This window comes from Eleutherodactylus coqui, chromosome 9, assembly GCF_035609145.1.
Source record: "Eleutherodactylus coqui strain aEleCoq1 chromosome 9, aEleCoq1.hap1, whole genome shotgun sequence".
Lineage (NCBI taxonomy): Eukaryota > Metazoa > Chordata > Amphibia > Anura > Eleutherodactylidae > Eleutherodactylus > Eleutherodactylus coqui.
In genome coordinates this window covers 37,375,937-37,398,326 of record NC_089845.1, presented here as the reverse complement: position 1 = coordinate 37,398,326, position 22,390 = coordinate 37,375,937, and the positions used below count along the sequence as shown (strand labels likewise).

Sequence of the window (22,390 nt, the reverse complement as noted above, 5' to 3'; positions counted from 1 at the left end):
GGAGTGAACCTCAGACGTTCTGCAGAATGCTGACCGCCACCTGATGACGTCAAAGGAGGGCTAAGCCTCACAGCTCCTCCCTGAAGACCTTGGGCAACAAAGTGGTGTAGAGAGGGCATCTGCAACATTGGAATAAAGGGGCTCTATAGTCAGCTGTGGATACTTCTGGATATGGAGAATGGAGAAGATTGTTTGATACCAATTAAATGGGCAGGGACAGATTCCTACTTAGGGTCTGTTCTTTGGCTAACCAGGGGAAGCAGTGAGGGCATAATAATCCCCCTGCTTCCCTGCATCGGAGATCCTATAGGTTTAGGATTAGAGATGAGCGAACGTGCTCGGACACGCCCCTTTTTCGCCCGAGTACCGCGATTTCCGAGTACTTCCGTACTCGGGCGAAAAAATTCGGGGGGCGCCGTGGCGGCACGGGGGTTAGCAGTGGGGAGGAGAGGGAGAGAGAGAGGGCTCCCCCCTGTTCCCCGCTGTTACCCCCCGCGCCGCCACGCCTCTCCCTCCCGGCGCCCCCCGAATCTTTTCATCCGAGTACTGAAGTACTCGAAAATGGCGGTACTCGTCCGAGTAATTACTCGAAACGAGTACGTTCGCTCATCTCTATTTAGGATCTAAAGAAGATCAAGAGAAGAAGAAACAATTTTACAGGAAGAGACATTTGTATTCAACATCTAACGTTTTTTTTTTATTTTTTTTGTTTTTCAAGCCCAGATTTGACAAGATTGGTTTTATGTTGATAGCAAATGAAAATATAGGGAACGGTGTAATAAATGTGACATTAGATTATCTGGTTGTATATGTAATATATTATGGAAATTAAAAAAATGAAAAACATTCGGAAGTTGCTAATAGAACTTGGATATAGAATCATATGTCAAAAGGTATATTGAAAATAGCTGCCAGCATAAAACAAGATGAAGATCAGGGATGGTTTAGCTTTCTTAACCCTGCCAATTGGTTCTCGGGGTTAGGAGGTTGGTTCCTGGAAATTCTACAAAGTATATTACAAGTGGTGTCATTTTGGTGTCATTAGATTTGTGACATCCCCACCGTAAAATCCTAAAATGTTAGTGTGATACATTGTGTGACCTATCAGGCAAGGTTAAAGTTCCTATGTTATGTTTAATGGCGCACCGCTAGGGAGAGTCAGGACTCCCTCACACTGGTGAAACCCCTGGATATGAGGGGTTTTCATACGGTAACAGCCTCCCATCCCTGCGGGTTTCTAATGTAGATGTATTTATAAGTCTGCCCACATCCCTTTCCTATACAGGATCCGTGCCGTGGAAACAGGCAGCCATATAGCTCATTGTAAAGGGAGGTCCATACCAGCTTCCAGTGTCCAGCAGAATGCTGGGTGTGCAGATAGGTTATGTGCATGCAGGGCACAAATATGGCGCCCCTCACAGTTGCCCCTTGTATGTCCTACTCGGATGTTTACTACAGTCCCTTGTGTTTAGCTTAAAATTATACTTTAACAAGAACACAAAACGGGTTAATAAGGATAACAAAAATGGGAATAGCAACGCTAACACGAACCAAACTGGTGTGACGGAACCTGTCTAAATTGGGGCAATCACCCTAATAAGGGTAGCCCCCCCCCCCCCCCCCCGTCCGGTACCTGGGGGCATCTATAGTGTCCATAGGTGGTGATAGGGGAGGTAACAATTGATAGAGCAGCACTAGGAAAAGATGTTACTAAAGATGCCAGGGACTTATCTGAAAGCGTGCGGATGCCGAGACCAGAACTCTACAATGAAGATGAATACCCGGCGCCCTCTGAGAGGACATACATATACCTTCACACTGGCTGATTGGTGGACAGGGAGGGGGCTACCTAGCTGACCAATCAGCCCATATATACAATGGGGAGATGTTTTCATGTTGGCACCCAGCATAGAAATGAAAAGATGTTTGCACCAACTCTGCGCTTCCATGGGGTGGGAATAATGCTGTGATGTCACCCTGGACCCACTTCACGATCGCAGCTGGCGCACCACAATATGAGTTCGCTGCAGAGAATCACAATGCCCATTAGGGGAAGGGGAGAGAAACGAGCACCGTAAAGGGCTTTTTACACGGTCAGATGTTCAGACAAAAACATTCATTAGTGTTTGTTGCCCGCTCATCAGGCGATGTGTAAGTGCCACCAATAACATGATAGGTAAGTGAAGGTTTGTCAGGTGATCACCTTTCATGTGGCATAAAAATCATGGTCGGCAGCACATTCCCATGTAAACAGGAGATGTGCTGCTGGTCGTGATGAAACAGCATGTGGGACTAACGATCGCATGAACAATCCTTCGGCCTCCATACTGTGTGAATTGATCTGTGAGAAGACCAGGTAAAATAAGCTCCAGTCTCGTTGATCGGCACTCGTCGCCACGTTTAGACACGGTCGCAGCTTGTCGGTCATGATAGTGTCGTGGCATGTCACTCTGCAGGTCATTGAGTGACATACGTTGTGCGGGGGCTGCTATTAGGCAGCACGTCATCTGCATGCTGGTATTCTGAGAGTCCTCCTTTGAGAGAGGGTTGGTGCCTTCTCTGTGCTACCTTTCAGCAGGCGAGGGCTTTATATTCCTACCCCTCCCCTTGTCCATTGCTGTTTATTCAGTTCAGTTGGTGGTTGGAGCCTCTATTATTGGTGAAAGTTGTCTTCTTACAGGTAAACACAGCGAGAGGAACGTAAAGCAGCACTTAAGTGTTTCCCTCCAGGTATTTTAATAGGCATAGCCAGGTCCTAGGAGGAGACCATTGGGCCGTCCTTTTCAGGACGCTAACTCCACATTTAGGCAGGGGGTACTAGTAAGGGGCAAGTTACTTCCATCTTCTCGCGGCTGGTGTGGTGTAGTTTTAACCAGCATTATACGGTGTCCTTTTGTGGTTCTGTGTGAATGCCGCTCTGTGCCCGTGGTGTTCTAGTGCCACATGGATGCAACAGACACCTTCTACTTCGCTGCTTGGTGTCACGGCTCGCCTCTTTACCTATTGGCTATACATGCATATCTTGCTTTTTCTTTTCTCATTGATCTTGTTCAGTGCAGGTTGTGTTTTTAACATTAGACACTCCTATTGTTTATTGCAAGAAAACGCATCACTGCCGCTCAGACATCTCATGAGTAAAACTGCGATTTTTCTTGCGGTGGTATCGTGATCACCAGGGTGAAGGTGCCCTAATGGTGTGCATACCCACAGTAACTATTGTGAATGAATGAGACATTTACGGAGTGACAATCTACCTCACTTTCAAAGTTTATTGGGCTCCTGAGGACCCAAGTACCGGCTTGGTGAAACGCGTTGAGTCATAGACAGAATCTAACAACTCTTGAACCTTCATCCAGAATCCGGTTGGTTCAGCAGGAATTCTATTTCATTTTGGCTAAATACCACCTGAAAAGTTTCTAGTCCTAGACCGAATCTGTCAAACTCGCCTAGAATGAGCTTTGTTTAGCCAATATTCCACTTTATGCAGCTAATACCACCTGGTAAATTTCTTGTTGAGTGTTTGACGAAAGGCTGAGTTGAATGGACTGATGTCTTTTTTCATCCTACAATACATATTAAGCCCATTTACACGCAACAATTATCATTCAAAAGTCCTTCAAACTATGGCATATGGGTGTTAATCGTTCAGTGTAAATGCTGCCATCGTTCACTCTTCGGTTAAACGAAGATTTTAATGAGAGCTTAAAATCCATCGTTCAGCCGAAGAGAGATAACAGGGACAGCACACTGCATTCTGCATGAGTCGGAGATTACATTGTATTCTGCTGACAGCCCATGCGAGAACCAAGCACAAGCTGGAATCTGCAAACCGCTCCTATAGGCCCTTTTACACAAAGTGTCCATTAGCACTTTATGCAAAATGATCACAAACTATCAATCTTTCAAAGACTGTCTTTGTGTGTAAACGGGCCTTTACTTACAACTTTTGCAGGTAATTTTAGGGACCGAGCGGGGTAGGGCACATTCTAAAACACCCGCCTTGAAGCATCAGAAGAGGTTGTTCCACCTTTAATCTGCACTAGGTGTTAGTTTAAGATACAATCAGACCAGCAATCAAATATCCTGACACAATAGTCTATACACTAATTGCTTCAGATTGTACAGACTAGATATAACACTATAGCAGCAACTAAACATACATTGTGAATAACTGCAAACAAAACACAATTCTCCAAGTTGGGTTTTCAAGAGCGTTTATTAGGAAACTGAATTTGGAAAACTTCATTATAATGAAAGCAATCCACTGAATCTAGGAAACCAAACAGACCGAACATTGCCAGCTACACTTGGTAACTCAAGATGAAGAAATTGGAACTAGAACTAGATCTTTTATGCAACATTTCATTAGTTGATATTGTGGAACCTTAGTCGAGCGCTCCAGTGTTAACAAGGACCTGGGCAAGAATCTCAAGGTTTACATCTGTAATAAGAGAAAAAAAACTATGACAAAAAAAGAAAAACACCACAAGTATACTGTATTAATAATATACACTCAGGCACCCGGGAGAAGTTGTCAGAATCTAATGAAATTTTCTCTTTGGGATTTTAACGCTGATGTAATTGATTACAATATCTGACCAAAAGGATCATTTATTGTGGAGAACTGACCCCTTGTAGGGAGGCTCTAGTACCCTGTTGTACCACCTCTAGCTTGGATACAAGATGTTATACAGGTGGGCACGGAGGCTCTAGTACCCTGTTGTACCACCTCTAGCTTGGATACAAGATGTGAAACAGATGGGCATGGAGGCTCTAGTACCCTGTTGTACCACCTCTAGCTTGGATACAAGATGTGAAACAGATGGGCATGGAGGCTCTAGTACCCTGCTGTACCACTTCTAGCTTGGATACAAGATGTTATACAGGTGGGCACGGAGGCTCTAGTACCCTGTTGTACCACCTCTAGCTTGGATACAAGATGTTATACAGGTGGGCACGGAGGCTCTAGTACCCTGTTATCCCGCCTCTAGCTTGGATACAAGATGTGATACGGAGGGCATGGGGGCTCTAGTATCCTGCTGTACCGCCTGTAGCTTAGATAGAAGATGGGATATGGGGGCATGGAGGCTCTAGTACCCTATTGTATCGCCTCTAGCTTGGATACAAGATGTGATACAGATGGGCATGGAGGCTCTAGTACCCTGTTGGCCCACCTCTAGCTTGGATACAAGATGTGATACAGATGGGCATGGAGGCTCTAGTACCCTGTTATCCCGCCTCTAGCTTGGATACAAGATGTAATATAGGCGGGCATTGAGGCTCTAGTACCCTGCTGTACCATCTGTACCTTGGATACGAGATGTGATACTGGATGACATAGAGGCTCTAGTACCCTGTTGTACTGCCTCTAGCTTGGATACAAGATTGGATATAGGGGACATGGAGACTCTAGTACTCAGCTGTGCCGCCGTTAGCTCGTCTCTTTGGACAATGAAACATTTGGAGCTGCTTGTGCTTGTCGGACAATCAGATGCTCTTCTCCAATGATGGTCTGTCGGTGACGTCCTGAGCCCGGACCCCTTGTGTGGCCTCACACATCCACTGGTCCCAGCATAGTCCGATGGCCAGTCCTATCAGTGATTGACAGCTATCTGTGAAGGACTGTATATACAGGGATGTCAATCACTAATAGTACTGCCTTTTGTGCCATTACTGGGCTAACTATCGGCTAGTGTAGAAGCATCCTGTGCCAAGGACTGCGCCATTTTATAGAACATTCTCTTTGCATATACCAGTGGTGACGAGAAATGCAGCCAACCACTTTTATACACTCTAGAGATGTGCCTACATATTACACGGCCACGAGGTGGGCGCTATATACATATCTACTGCCATCTGATTGGCACAGCTATATATATATCTACTGCCATCTGGTTGGTTCCCTGGGTTTCATCTGATGCCGTGCAGTGTGGGTTGTGTTTCTTACACTTACCTTGAAGAGCAGGATAAAAGGGAGAAAGTGTCCGCAGGATATTTGTCACAGTATTTGCATCTTTCCCTTTGAGGAGATGAAGTATGTCCGGACTTAGGGTTTTAGAGGTTTTTCCTTGTGTATGGCTGGATGAAGGCCTCTCAGAACGAGCTTCAGAGAAGCAGTTGCCATCCGAGGACGATGGTCCAGGATTGGCAGGATTTTCCACAGCACCTACTTCAGAAGTTTCTGCTGTACAAGTGCCTTTTAGTGAGTCCTTTTCCTGTATTTTTGAAGTCTTGTCCTTTAAACTATTCTGCGAGATATGAGGCGTATCCGTTACCGTACGCATCTCTCCCCCAAACATCTCGGGAACATAGGATCTTTCTTTGGGATTGTTAACATTTGTGTAAGTGGCTGCAATGGAAGAGGAACGTGAAGACCCTCCAGATGAGCTCTGCTGGTGGGATCCCATGACATTCGTGTAGGAAGAAGACGACGACGAGGAACGCACGGTGGGAGGATCGTCACACTCCTTGTGAGGTCTCTTTTTTCCGCTCCGAAATTCTAAAATAAATGATCGTTGTTAGAAACAATAAATGTAGGTTTGCAAACATTCCTCATTTACTAAACTTTGTACAATAAAAAGGAAATCTGGACATGAGCGGATTTGAATTACCAAATCTGGAGCGGGTGTCCGCCTCCGCATTTCGTAGCAAATACCGCCCATAGTATGCTATACAAAAGTGATTGCACAAGAGCGGAAACCAACTGCATTTTCTGCTCACGGATGGAAAAAAAAAAAAAAGCAGCATACTCCATTTTCCTGTGAATTCCGCATGGAAATCTGTACTGCGCATGGCCGACGGCGAGCCGTGCGGACCATCCACAGTACAGAAAAGAACAAGAAAATAAAGGCATGCGCGAACACCGGCCGGGGAGGGGCAGATTCTGCTACGGGCCTCCGCATGTGGAATCCAACCTGCCTGTGTGCAGCCGGCCCAAAACCTATTTCCATTCAAATAGTTTTATGTAACTACTTGAAGGAAGGGAAGGAGTCTGAAAGGCGCAGAGGTTTACATTATATCAGCCCATATGTTAAAGATCACTAGAAGCAGGTGCCTTCTGGGACTTTTAGTATTGATGACCTATCCTCAGAAAAGGTAATCAATAATTGATTTGGCAGGGGTCACCTGCTCAAGATCAGCGTTGGAAGCAGATAAATTCAATGGGAGCGGTACCAAACTGGGCAGCTACGGACAAGTCTGTTAGATAGAATAATGTGGCCAACTGCGCTACTCTGCCCAGACGCATACCGTAAAAAATATTTTAACATGGGTAACTAAAGACAACTGTTCTTCCAATGTATACCTGCAATATACTGTACACCGCAAATGCAGTGCTAATACACCCTTACCAGCAAGTATGTTTCCAGAAGTCTCATAAGTGTCATTGTTGCCCAAAACAACCAATCACAGCACAGCTTTAATTTCTCATAGTGCTCTTGAAAAATTAAAGCTGGACTCTGATTGGTTGCTATGGGCAAGAGACTGGTTTTCTTTTGGACAGGTTTCATAAATCGGCTCCTATGCTTCAGACTGACTCTGATCACTTGACACGAACGAGGGGCTTTTAGCCTTCTAACAATTCTCGAGCAATTGCCCTGAAGAGCAATAAAAGATGCCGGGCAGATTTCACAAGTGCTGCTATGAGACATCCTGGAAACCAAATCAGTGTCAAGTGCTAATTCCAATTCCACCTCAACACAGCACAGCACCAAAGCACTACGAAAGAGAAAAAGCAAGGCGGGAGAAGTTGGATTAAGATATCTAACAAGTGAAACTAATCTACCATTTACAGATGATCTACCAATCTAAAAATGAAACTAGTTATAACAATCAAAAGTTTCAGTCTGTCCCAAACTTCCCAGAGTCCTCCCCCTAAGATGGGTCATGTGAGACTGGGGACATAGCTGAAACCGAGTGCTCACTTATTCTATAAACAACAACCGACCACAAACTTCTTGCTGTAAACGTGGGGTAGGCCACAGCTTTATTGAACTTTAACATATGATATTAAAAGAACTTTATTTAACCAACACAACCTTTTTCCCATGCCTTCATCCGCTGATCCTTAACTGTGACAGTCCCAAGGACGTTCGTAAGTCCAAATATCCGTGGGCTTGCAAACCTTCCTTTTCCGTAGCCAGCATGGGAAGCTCCCGGCCACGCGGTAGGTGCCATACTGTCTATGGCACCTTACGCCCCACCCCACCAACCCTTAACTAACACCAACTCTACCCCGCCCTGCAGACCTGAAAGAAACGTGTCCATTCCAACGTTATTGAGATGGACACCATCTTCCCTCGACGCCCCTCTTTCCCTATCTTCTAACTTCCAATGACAAACGGCGATGCCTCCCATTGCCCTCCCGAACTTGGATATCTTGAGGTTGACTAACTTTTGCACTCTTTCGGTCGCTTCTGGGTCTCTTGCCCCTCTCCAACAACGTATCGCAATCATGTCCGACCATACCACTATGGCGTCCTGAAAACAGTCACGGAATCTTAGCATATCCTGCTTCATTAATACGAGCAAATCACCCATTTTTATGTTGCCTAGGTCATTCCCCCCGACATGTACAACCATAATAACCCTTCGGGGGGTCCACCTGCTGACTTGTAGTACGAATTGTAGCATCCTGGGCCATTGTAGCCCTCGTATTCCGAGCCAATTCACTTCTGTTCCGGCCAAACCCAGATTTCTTCCCAACAGCCGTACAGCTGCCCTTCCTTTTTTCTGCCCAATAAACGAACGAGTGGCCGATTATCCATACCGTCCAAGGTTCTAAGGCTGTAATGAAACAATAACAAGAGAACTCTACCTGTAACCGCCAGTCATATAACCGAATTGAAAACCGACAACACAGGCCTTGTGGCCTAAACTGCAATTAAATCCGGTCTAACATAAGATTTGCATACCTGCGACTTCCATCTACCTAAACGTTTAACCTTGGTTTCGTTCATACCATGTGCTTCTGCCATGGTCGTTGCAGCTATTCTGAAAGAATGAGTGCCGAATTCGACTGGGTCCAAATCCGCTTTACGCAACACCGACCACAAAACCGTCGTGAATTCAAAACGTGTTAATGGAAGTCCCGACGCATGCGCCAAAAACTGGCCCGTGGGGGCCTGGGTCTCAACATATTGACGTACCAAATCTACTGGACACCATCTTGACCCCAGTCTGCTGATCGCGAGCCATTGTACTCGTCCGTAAATATCGGTTTTGGATTGTCTGACGCGCACTCGCAAACCGTCGCCTGTGAAAACCACGTCGTTGGATAGTAAGCCTCCAGGCTTATTTGTGCTGGCTGAAACTAATTCGCCGATGCGCAATGCTGCGAAAAACGCTAACGAAAAAGCGGTTCAGAACAATAACGTTTCTGCGCTATCTGTACATATAAACGCTAACTCTTCTAATAACTTGGTCAATAGCACAAAAGTAATGGGTCGCCTTTTGTCTACTCTCGCTCTGTCCTTCCTCCATCCGCGAATGATCTGCCGAAAGACAAAATCTTTCGTAATGTCCATCATGCCGTGTAGCTTCAATAAGAACGCTACCCCCGACAGGTGCTTTTTTTGCTACCCCCACTGATGCCCGCTTGGAGCGTAGGCATGCTAGCATATTCAGCGTGGCTGACCGTGCTCCGTTACCTCCTACCACCCGATTTCCCAAAAACGTTAACCACGTCGACCAGATTGCATTGTAGCCTTTCCAAGTAGCGACCGCCACTGATGCTTGCACCAGTTTCAGCAACGCTCTTCTGTCAGACTCCATAAGAAAGGAGAGCAGCGTACTCCTTCGGTATCCGCTTTTGAGTGCCGCTCCCTCAACAACTCCATCTGTAAACGAGAGAGTGCATCAGCCGCACCATTGCAATGTCCTGGAACATGTCTAGCTCTCAAGTGAATATTCTTTTGCAGACATCCAAGTACTACGTGTCTCAACAGAGCCAATACCTGTGGTGAACCCGAAGACTGTTTATTAATCGTTTGTACCACTGCCACGTTATCCGACCAGAAACCTAACTTACAATCTTGCATTTTGGAACTCCAAAGCAACCACTACTGGAAAAAACTCTAATAACGTAATGTTCTTTGTCCACCGATTTTTATGCCACTCCTTTGGCCATTGCTCTCTGCACCAGTGATTTTTGAAGATGACCCTGAAACCGTCGGAGCCCGCCGCGTCCACGAATACACTAAGGTCAGAGCTTGCCAGCTCCTCCTTCGGGCACATTACTTGCCCGTTGAAAGATTGTAAGAAAATTTTCCATATATGTAAATCTGCTTTCATGCCTCTCGTCACGCGTGATAGGGGCCAAGAGGGGCTGAAGGAGTTAATATATGTTGCTTATCTAAATGAATATATTGCAAATATATTCATGTGTAACAGAACTCATGACTATTGAGAAACAGGCTTGTGGTTTCTCTCTTAAGTTGTACGCCTGATCTAAGTGGAATCAGGAAGTTCACTAGAACAGATGTTCAAAGTTTTAGCAAGAGATGGCTTAACCACAAAGAAGTTGTCAGCTCTCTCTAAAATTAATGTGCTTGTCTAAAAGTCATGTGAAATCACAAGTCTAAGTTAAATGTCAAGTCATAAGTTTATTGTCAGATGTAAAAGTCACAAGTTTAAGAGGTATGTAAAATCACGAGCTTTTCCCTGTTTAACCACAAGTCGCATCCCTGCAAGAGCGACTGGCTATAAAAGCCAAGACAATGCAAATAATAAATAGAGTCACTTGTTTCAAACCATACTGAGTGTACTGGTATGTTCTGTGTCTCTCAGAGCGCTCAATCTGATACCTAGGTCAATTTGGAACCGGACAACATCACTGACCAGTCTGTTTGTGCAGACTAACCCTCGACAGTTTTTGGCGCCCAACTAGGGGGCGGGGCTTACCTTTACGGGACATCGCAACCAGTAGACAAACAAACTCCTGGCCCGTTGACGTGGATACTGGATCCTGAGACCCCAGACTGAAAACACCGGTGTAAAGGTAAGAGCTTGTCTTACTATTATACAGTCTGGATTCTTTAGATCTGTGTCTCTAACGGACTAGAGGTTAGTTGTTGCCTGTTTCCTATATTTTCTGCCCCGTCCATATTTTAGAGTGAATAAGTTCATTTAACTGTCCTAGACGGAAGAACTCACTCATTGGGACTTAAAGAGTCATGTTGTCTGTATTGGAGATTGAAATAATTGTTATTGTTATAGTCTCATTTCTGGCAGTCATATTGTTACTCTGGATCTGTTATAATATTACTAAAAGTTCCCTAAGAGGCGAAGTCTGGTCTCCCCTGAATCCTAGTGTTTGAAGTTGACCACGTTTTAGTTCTGTAAATCTATTCCGGGACAGGGAACTGTGTGTTCCCAGATAATCTCAGTGATTATCTTAGTTTACTGTGTGAAATATACGTCCTGTATACTTAGTGAAGAATAGTTGGAAGTGGTCAAGCATGGGGTCTGAACAATCTAAGATATATCAGACTCCTATTGAAATAATTAAAGATAGAGAAGGGGAGGACATTTGCAGACAAGCCTATAAAGTTTACAAACGTATAGGCCTCAAGAAGGCGGGAACATTCAATTATGAATTTTGGTCACAATATGAGGATAAGCATAGAAAGGAAATAAGAAATAAGGGTTTGGAAAAGGGCATGAAGGCCATCCTGGACTGCTCTAAAACAGCAGAAGACGAACACTGGGACTCCGAGTCCCGAGGCGAGGGCATTTTAGTTTATTGTCCTATGGCCCGGCCACCAATAGACGTTCCCATGGAAACCCCTACGGTTCCATTAGTCCCTCCTGTCGTCCCGGCCGCTCCACCAATGTCTCCAAATAATCCCTTTAATTCTCTGTATCCCAATTTGCCGCCCCTGCCTCCTACGTATCCACAGGCTACTGCCCAGATGGATACACCTCCCTACAGCCCTCAATCAGGATCCCCGGGCCCTGAAGTAAATAGAGGTCCGGCTTGGGACTGTCCACGTTGTGGTCAACAGAATGCCTGTTTTAGAGAACTCTGTACGGTATGTGGGACTCCACGTCCCAGGGACCAGTGTAGACAACCGGTTCTCTTGTTCCCCGTTACAACCTCCACTACCCATTATAGAGAAACAAACAGACCGAGTCCACCATTGGGCACGGTCAGACAAGAGGACACTGACAGACCATCGTCTTCTAATGACAGACCCACGGACGCACATAGACCAACTCCCGGGTCTACAGTCACTACATGGCGACCCTGGAGCGCCACAAACCAGATGGCACTGTGTCAGCAACTGCCCGATCCCCAGACAGAGCCAGCAGCTTTCCATAGAAAGTTGAAAGTCATACAGAAAAACTACTCTGCCACTTGGACAGACATGGAATGTCTTATGAATGTAAAATGTCCTCTGGGCCTTTACAATAGTATTACTCAATTTTGTGGTCTTGAAGATCGCCCAGATGACCCCCAGACATTACTTAGTGGTACTCAATATGTGGACAAGGTTAAAGCCTGGTTTAAGGATAAAGCCCAAGAGAGACGTACAGCCCTAACCCAGTGTAGACAGAACAAGGGCGAGTCTATTGAATGTTACTTTGGCCGTTTAGAGGAAGTAGGCAGAGATCTGGGTTTATATGATTGTCCAAAAGCCATACGTAATGCTGCTTTTTGTGAAGCCTTTATGCAAGGAATAGATAAGCGCCTGTCCGACCGCGTTAAAGCATGTACCCCCGATTGGCGACAGGCCAAACCGCGTGATCTATATAAGAAAGCTGTAGGATTTGTCATGGACACAGAAGACCACGCAAAGGGTGTTATGGTTAAACATTACACCATGGAGGGGGACACAGCCCGACTTACAGACCCCAGGCGGGAGACCCGTAAGTGTTATAACTGCGGGAAGACTGGACACTTGGCCCGTAATTGTAGGGCCCCTAAACGCCCTAGACAGAACATGTCAGACGAAAGGGGGCAACAGGGAAGTACGGCCAATACCACATCATCCCGCCCACAGGGAAACAACGGGTATACCAATTACCAATGAAGGTCTGGCACTCCTTCCCCCGTGTCCCTTATAGTTACTGACGCATGTGGACCACAAATTTTTCAGCCTCTAAAAATCCAGGGGAAGGAGGTGCCCTTTTTAATTGACACAGGGGCCACTAAATCATGTGTCAGTACCTCACAAGTCAATGACCTTAGTATTCCTCTCTCAGACTCCATAGCCATAGCCGTTGGAGTGTTCGGGGAACCAACACCCATGCGTGAGACCGAGCCCATAGAAGTCTCTTTTCAAGGGTCACGAGTCCTCACTTGCTTCCTGGTGTCACCCGCTGGGGATTGCATCATGGGAACCGATGTGATGGGACCCCTGGGGTGCTGTATTCAGCTCTATCCTTCCGGTGAGGCTCATGTCAGTACCTCTGCGGCCGACCACCAGGTATTCTGTCTCATGGCAGCAGACTTGGTCACTCCGCCTCCTTCTTGTACTGTATATGTGTTGACCCCAGAAGATACACAGGTTCTCTCAGCAGTGCCAGAGACCCTATGGGCAAAAGGGAAGACAGACTTGGGCCATCTCCACGTACCCCCAGTCATGGTATATCTCAAAGATGGGGAAAAAGCCCCCATGATCCGCCAGTATCCCCTAGCCATGGCACAGGAAGACGCAATAGCCTCCACTATTACAGAGTTATGTGCCTTGAATGCTTTAAAACCTTGCGTCTCACCCGCTAACATGCCACTCTTCCTGGTTAAAAAGAAAGGCAAGAAAGGCGAACCTGATACCTACCGGATGGTTCACGATCTAAGAGAAATCAATAAGGTGACCATCCTAGAGACACCTCTGGTCCCCAATCCCTACACTCTGTTGTCCACCATACCCTCCGGAACCTGTTGGTACACCCTGATCGATCTTACCAATGCATTCTTTTCAGTCCCGCTACACCCCGATTGCCAGTACCTGTTTGCCTTCACGTTCCGAGGAAAACAGTACTGCTGGACTGTCCTACCACAAGGGGCACAAAACAGCCCAAATCAATTCACCCGATGTATGATGCTTGTACTTGATGCATGGACGGTCCCACCGGGTGTGGCCCTGCTTCAGTATGTTGATGATCTCCTACTCTGTGCACCGGACAGACCTGCCTGCGTTGCGGCCTCACTCAGCCTCCTTTGTTTTCTTGCAGACAGCGGGTGTAAAGCCAGTAAAGACAAATTACAGTTTTGCAAATCTCATGTTGTGTTTCTTGGTCACTGCCTAGGTCCTGGTACAAAACACCTCACGCCAGAACGTACCAAGGTGGTGGAGGACATGCCACTCCCCGCCTCCCATGCTCAGTTGCGGACATTTCTGGGGTTAGTTTCATATTGTCGGCCGTGGATTCGCTCTGCCTCCATGACCATGCAGCCTCTGTACGACTGCCTGAGTTCTAAGCCATTTGCTTTGACCCCGGAAGCCGAATCAGCTTTCCATCAGCTGAAAATACAGATCACCAGTGCTCCAGCACTGGGTCTGCCAGACTATGATAAACCCTTCCAGATGTTCGTGACTGAGATGGCGGGACATGCTACTGCCGTCCTCACACAAGAGCATGGTGACAAAAAGCGCCCTGTAGCATACTACAGTGCACATCTTGACGCAGTAGCCAGGGGTTCACCCTCCTGTGTACGAGCAGTTCTGGCCGTACAAGCACTACTTGAGAAAGCTTCTGAGGTGGTCCTAGACTGCCCTCTTGTGGTCCTCACGCCCCATGACGTACATGGAATTCTGACACAGGTGAGCCGTAGACATCTGTCTCTTGCTAGACAGGTCAAAATGGAACTTGCAGTACACTCTTCATCCAATGTCTCATTTCAACGTTGCACAACTTTGAATCCGGCCACCTTACTGCCATTAGGTGACACTGATTCAAATGGGGGAGTAAGCACAGGGGATCAACTTTTTGTCAATTCCCTAGGCGAAGAGGAAGCTTTTGACACCGAGCACCAGCATGACTGTGCTGCTCTGATGGAGCAGGAGACAGCTGGGTTCGCACATGTCACTGATAAACCTCTCCTAAACCCCCACCTTGAAATGTTTGTGGATGGATCACGATACCAGAATGAGATGGGCAGATTTGTGACAGGGTTTGCTGTAGTATCAATGAATGAAGTACTGATAGGCCGCGTCTTGCCCCCACATATGTCAGCACAGGAAGCGGAGCTGTGCGCTCTGACCGAGGCCTGCAAGTTAGCCCGGGGAGTCACTGCTAATATCTACACGGACTCCAGGTACGCGTTTGGCGTTGCGCATGACTATGGGCCGATTTGGCGCGCGCGGAGCTTCCTAACAGCTCAAGGCAGACCGATAAAGAATGGTGAGGCAGTAAGTAGTTTAATGTCAGCTATCATGCTCCCGAAGCAGGTAGCCATAATAAAGGTAAAGGCACACACCGAAGGGGACTCCTTGGAAAGCAGAGGCAACGAGAAGGCAGACGGAGCAGCTAAGGCTGCAGCCCTGCTGGACTGGAGGGCACCCGTGTGCAGAGTTCAGACCAGGTCCTGCCCAGCGGAGGAGGATCCTGATCCCCATGCCAAGGACCAGACTCCCTCTGTCCCACCACAGAAGGAGGTGGACCTACTCCCCTCAGGGCAAGAGCAGGAGCGCTGGGCAAGTGCAGGGGCAGTAAAAGGAAATGAAGGTTGGATGATGGGTTCCCGTATGTGTTTACTTGCGGCTGCCTATCCTAGTATGGCCCTTTTGGCTCATGGAAAGGTGCACGCTTCTCGTAATGCCATGGTAGCCCTGGTGGAGAAAATGTGGTACGCTCCGGGATTTAACAGGATGGCAAAGGCATACGTCAAGGCTTGTGAAATCTGTGCACTACACAACCCCGGTCAAGTAGTAAAGACCCCTCGGAAGTGCACTCCGCGACCTTTGTACCCCTTCCAGAGACTACAGATAGATTACATCCAGCTGCCCAGATCAGGAAGGTACAAGTATGTCCTGGTATGCGTTGACCTCTTTTCTGGGTGGGCTGAGGCCTACGCGGTCCCGAAGGCCACTGCCCAGGCCACTGCAAAAAAACTTGTGTCAGAGTTAGTGTGCAGATTTGGGGTACCAGAGACCATTGAGAGCGACCGTGGTACTCACTTCACTGGTGAGGTAATGAAGGAAGTCATGTCCGCCTTAGGAGTAGAGCAGGCCTTTCACACCCCCTATCATCCGCAGAGCTCCGGAAAAGTGGAAAGACTCAATGGCACCCTGAAACTTAAGATACAGAAAGCCATGGTTGAAACAGGAAAACCTTGGCCCGAGTGCCTACCTCTGGCCCTCTACTCAGTATGGACCACGCCAAATAGGAAAACAGGACTGTCTCCTTATGAGATTCTCTTTGGCTCCGTGCCCAGGCTAGGACTGTATCACCCACAAGCTCTATCCCTGGGTCATGATAAAGTTACTTCCTTTGTGCAGGACTTATGCCAAAAGCTAAAAATAACACACAACCTAGTTTTCTCTTCTATTTCAGACCCTGATAGTTTGGAAGGATCCCACTCTCTGCAACCTGGAGATTGGGTGGTGGTAAAGAGACACGTCAGAAAGACTTTGGAACCTCGCTTTGACGGACCATACCAAGTACTGTTAACCACTCCCACCTCGGTCAAGCTAGAAGGCAAACCCACTTGGATCCATGCCTCACACTGCAAGAAAATTCCAACGCCTCAGCACCACGAGGGGGGTGGAGAGTAAGCCCAACCCAGGGTGGGGGAGGGGGATGGCAACCTGGACACCAGCACTGATAGTCTGGATAGGTGTATTATTTACCCTTTGTCTTCTTGGACTACTCTCTTTTCGGGACAATTCCTCACCAACTGTCGATGTAAGAAGAAGATGGACTGTTTGGGCGGAAGGACACCCCAACATGTGGGAATACTTTGCAAAAGACGTACTGAATATCTCCCACATGTGCATGCCCAACCTTCGGAGTGGGGAAGATATTTTACGGACTTGCTTACTGTCTATCCCCACTCCAATAAAGACACTTCGCGATATATATTCAATAGTGCATAACGATAGTGATGTGGAAGAGAGCAATGTTGTTCAAGAAAATACCTTTCTTAATGTATATGAATATTGTCCCCATTGTGATGCGGTCGAACATACACTTTGGTCAAATATGACTCGTTTCCGGGTCAGGAATGTCGCCCCGGCTGAGGTATGCTATAACTTCACGTGTAATAAAGAACATATCGGAGGTTGTGCGCAGAGAACCAGGGTGACTAGTGATAACCAGAGACTCTGTAATCGCACAGTCGAGCAATGTAGAAAGGTACATACTCCTATGCTTTGCAACCACACAGTCCGAAGCCCCAGCCATTTTAGGCACGTCAAATTACCATTAGGCTGGGTCCTGTCCTGCGGTAACCTGACTTACACATATATTCCAGCTAACCTGACCGGAGGTCCCTGCTCCCTAGCTAGATTAAGTATACTAATGTACCAAAAACCTAGCAGCCCACAACTCACCAACAGACAAAAGAGGGAGGTAGAAGGACTGGATAGCAACTGTGAAGGACCACCGACTCTACTTAGCTACTCAGAACATACGGCGGTTCCTTCCAGTCTTGTCACTAGGTAGTGTAGGGTCAGGGTAAGGCGACCTGGACGTGTTCACCATTAGGACTATCTCCAGGAGGGACATTGGTGTGGGTGAAGATTAGGGAGTCCCACGCCGTGCGTACCTGTGCACGCTACTAGTATTGTAACATCATACTAGAGACGCCTTATAGGGACTAGTCGACCAATAGGACCTACCTCGACTATGACTTTTCAAAATAGAACTGGACCCTGCGTGTGACTTCCTGATGTCCAAAATGGGGGAATGATAGGGGCCAAGAGGGGCTGAAGGAGTTAATATATGTTGCTTATCTAAATGAATATATTGCAAATATATTCATGTGTAACAGAACTCATGACCATTGAGAAACAGGCTTGTGGTTTCTCTCTTAAGTTGTACGCCTGATCTAAGTGGAATCAGGAAGTTCACTAGAACAGATGTTCAAAGTTTTAGCAAGAGATGGCTTAACCACAAAGAAGTTGTCAGCTCTCTCTAAAATTAATGTGCTTGTCTAAAAGTCATGTGAAATCACAAGTCTAAGTTAAATGTCAAGTCATAAGTTTATTGTCAGATGTAAAAGTCACAAGTTTAAGAGGTATGTAAAATCACGAGCTTTTCCCTGTTTAACCACAAGTCGCATCCCTGCAAGAGCGACTGGCTATAAAAGCCAAGACAATGCAAATAATAAATAGAGTCACTTGTTTCAAACCATACTGAGTGTACTGGTATGTTCTGTGTCTCTCAGAGCGCTCAATCTGATACCTAGGTCAATTTGGAACCGGACAACATCACTGACCAGTCTGTTTGTGCAGACTAACCCTCGACACACGCACAAAGTGGTGGGGTTCTCGCACCCCTGCCATTGCAAGGGATAGCCTTCTGGCAAAGGCTCGTCCCATTGGGATAACTTTACAAGCGAAATTTAATAAACCCAATAACACTTGCACCTGATGCAACGTAGCCTTCTTGCAACCCGACACATCATTTAACGACCGGCGCAACTTGTCAACTTTTTCCTCCGGAAGCCTGAAAACCATTGCCACTGAATGTATTTCTATGCCAAGGAACGTCAAGCAGGTGACCGGGCCCAGAGTTTTTTCCTCTGATAGCGGTACCCCCGCGCGATGCATAAGCTTCTGGAACGTGCTCAATAACAAACCATTCTAAAAAAGAGCTGAATAGCTCGAAGAAATAGCAAGATATGGAGCATCCCATCAATAAATACATGTCGATGAAAAAACGGTTATCCACCCTGCATCCGAGCAAATGGAAACAGTCTGGATGAACTGGCAATAGCCGAAACGCTGACTCAATGTCAGCCTTCGCCAACAGTGCGTATCTGCCCGCCTTACTAATACCGAACCGCCCAGTCAAACGTTGTGTAGGCTACTGTCGCTTGCTCCTTTGATATACCATCATTAACCGACAAACCTTGCGGAAAAGATAGGTGGTGTATCAGGCGGAATTTGCCGGGTTCTTTCTTGGGTACAAGCCCCAGCGGGGAAACCCGTAAATTCGCAAAAGGTGGCTCCTCAAACAGGCCTGCCATGCGGCCCAGCTCGACTTCCTTGAGTAGTTTTTCCCACACTAGTTTGATGTTATCCGTCGCTGATTTTAAATTAGGGCAAAACATGGATGCAGGCTGGTACGAAAACGGAATTACAAAACCTTCAGAAAAACTGCACTTAAGAATTTTTGCTTCTTGTTTCTCGTGGTACATTGCGAACCACAGATCCAGGTAATGACTTCTCACCGGGGTTCGTTGCTCCACTGGCACCACCCACCGCAGCAGATTTTTGTTTTTGGAAGCAGCGAATCGCTGCATGTTGCCCTCCGCAAATCGAGCACTCGTGCCGAAACTTGCAGGTGGCGTAGAATCTACAATGACCTTCATTGTAGAGCCAACAAGATCCATTTGGTCGCTGGGAGACCACCGGCGGCGCCCCCTGGAAAGGAACGGCCTTAACGGCGCTGCGCTAATATGAGCTGGATCCACACATCTGTGGCCTTAGATGCCCAGCTTATGTGCTCCATTCGTAAAACCCGACACCTAAAGTCCTCATCATGTCTCCACCAGGCTGACCCTCTGTGCAGCTTGTACGCACTAAAAATGGTGTTCAAGTACACCATCATCTCCGGGCCCTTAGCGGGCTGATGTTGACACACAACGTGAGAGAGCACCAAGTATGCTTGCAACCAATTGCCAAATGTTTTGGCGATCTTAGCTTTTTTAACAGGTCCGCGTTCCGAAACGCGTTCCTTATCAACCATTACATGGTCCACTGACAACAGGGACCAAATATCCACATAAATACCTTTTTTAATTTTATCCACCAGATCCTCTGACAAACCTACCCCTAAAGGGGCAACACCACAGAAAAGCGAATCGGCATATTTTAAGCCTTCTGCCGGATCACTTCCCGCATTCGCTGTTGAACCAATACCACAATTACTCGCAGGCGGGACCAAACCCCCTGGAAAGCAGGACACTGAAAGCCCTTCTTTGGGATCAACTTTGCTCAACAGCGATTTCAAGACTGTGACCAAATCTCCCGTGTCAACCGCCTTAGCGGGATCCATAACATTTTTCCAAGCATCCACAAAAACCGACTCACCAGCTCGACCGACCTCCGGCGATGCCAAGGGTGTGGTCCTCGCTGTGATTCCTTTGCGTCGTCGCATATCTTGTCCGGGCGAAGGCTGCCGTCTGACCTCGCGCGGAGCCTCTTGTGCCCTTCCTGCTTGCGACGTTCCAGGGTAGTCCCGATCTGACCTCTCCTGCGAATAAATGTGCCTCCTGCGGTGTATTATATCCCTATCGTGGCGTGACAGTGGCGGAGCCGACCTTATGCGGTGGCTTACCGACTGCTGTGACTGCTCCGGACTGCTGCTCCTGCCGCCTCTAGCTGACACGCGCTCCCTAACGCTGCTGCTGCACCCTGCCCACTCCTGCTCTAGACCTGTAGGCTGCCTGCTACCGCGCTGCTTGAGCCTGGCTCTGTCGCGCTGCCTGCGCCTAGCGCCCTGACCTTGCCGTCTGCTGGCGCGACGTTGACCTGACGTTTGGGACTGCATGCGCTCGTGCCCGGCTAGGGCGCTGAGGTAACGGCGATTAATAAAGCAACTGCGCTGAGTGCTGGATCCCGCAGGCTGTAGCTGGCGTGGGCGCGCGCTGCCTGCCAGCCTCTGGATACTAGATGCCCCAGTTTCTTCTATTAAGCTTTCCCTGTCTCTTATGCTACCCTCTATGCTGCACCCCATGCTGCTGATGCTGCTGGCTCTGCTGCGCTCTGGGCTAAAAGGCTTCCTTCCCCCCTCTGACGGCCCCCCTCTGCCTGCTCCTGTAACCTCTTCCCCCCTCTGCCTTCCCCCCTCTGCCTGCTCCTGTAACCTCTTCCCCCCTCTGCCTGCTCCTGTAGCCTCTTCCCCCTGCTCTCCCCCTCTATGCTGCCTGCTGCTCTTTCCTTCTTAGTTCTGCTGGCTCCGCTTTTCTCCTGGACTTCTCTCTTCTGCCTTTTCTCTTTGCTAACTTTACTTTCGGATTTTTCTTTCTCTCAGTCTTTCTGGCGTCTTGTCCCGCTCCGTCCGTCTCCACATGTGTGCAGCCTCTTCTGACCTGCTTCTTCCTCTGCTTCCTCCCCCCTCCACTTCCTGTCTTGACTCCACCCCCTAAATCTGTTCTCACCATTAACCCTCTAACTCCTATCTCCCTCCCAGTCATTTGCCGTTTCATTATACATTTTACGGCATGCTAAAAAAATGACTTCTAAATGTATTTACTGTGTGGGATCCCCAAAAAATAAATAAAAACCCACCTATGGCCTATGGTGAATGTTACTTATTAGACTATGTTGTGGTGTTTCTCTAGAAGTAATACAAATATACATATACCTGCGATTACAATAACACCATATTGATATGGGCCCTTTCATTACTATCGGAAGGGGGCTGATATGGGCCCTTTCATTACTATCGGTAGGGGGCTGATATGGGCCCTTTCATTACTATCGGAAGGGGGCTTATATGGGCCCTTTTATTCAGTGCTTGTGGGGCAAGACATAATAGTGATAGGCCTCTGAACAGTGCAGTGCTGAAGTGGGTGGAGCCTGGGGTGGGCGAAGCCTACAGTGGGAGGAGCCTGACATCATAATGCTTATAGGACATAATGACAGTTCGTGACTCAGACGCCATCTTGAAGCTAGATGACAACTGCTGGGGACATTGACAAGAAGTGAACCTAACTGGGTTGAATTTTGGCGGTAACGGCCAGAGAAGCTAGAAGAGGACTAGATATGGTGCCACCGGCAGATGAAGAAACAAGAGGCGCCAGCCAGAGGAAGCGCCACTGCCGGCCACAACGCCAAAGCCTCAGGGACGACCAGCTAGAGGGAGCACCATTGCTGGCTACAACGACTGAGCCTCAGAGACGACCAGCCAGAGGGAGCGCCATTTCTGGCCACAACACCAAAGCCGCAGGGACCACCAGCCAGAGGGAGCGCCATTGCTGGCCACAACGCCAAAGCCCCAGGGACCACCAGCCAGAGGGAGCGCCATTGCTGGCCACAACGCCAAAGCCCCAGGGACCACCAGCCAGAGGGAGCGCCATTGCTGGCCACAACGCCCGAGCCCCAGGGATCACCAGCCAGAGGATCACCTGAAATAGTAAGAGATCAATTCATGTAAAAAGAGTTTACAGAATCCGTCATTTAAGTCGGACTTTCATGTTGTGGATTTTGTCTTGAACTTTGGCGTTTGCCGCTGATTTCACCCTTCTGTTGTAAAGCGTGAGATCTGCAGCAAACAG

At 47.6% G+C, this 22,390-nt stretch overlaps 1 protein-coding gene across 1 annotated transcript; it reads right to left on the bottom strand.

The window, feature by feature from the left end:
- Window positions 1–4,203: 4,203 nt before the first annotated feature.
- On the bottom strand, window positions 4,204–20,579 carry LOC136578761 (uncharacterized). The gene is made up of 3 exons (XM_066578927.1): window positions 20,202–20,579; window positions 5,954–6,499; window positions 4,204–4,441 (listed from the first exon to the last, which is right to left on the bottom strand). The coding sequence occupies exons 1-3, from the start codon at window positions 20,266–20,268 to the stop codon at window positions 4,386–4,388; spliced, it is 669 nt and encodes a 222-aa protein (XP_066435024.1). The 5' UTR covers window positions 20,269–20,579; the 3' UTR covers window positions 4,204–4,385.
- Between the last annotated feature and the right edge of the window lie 1,811 nt (window positions 20,580–22,390).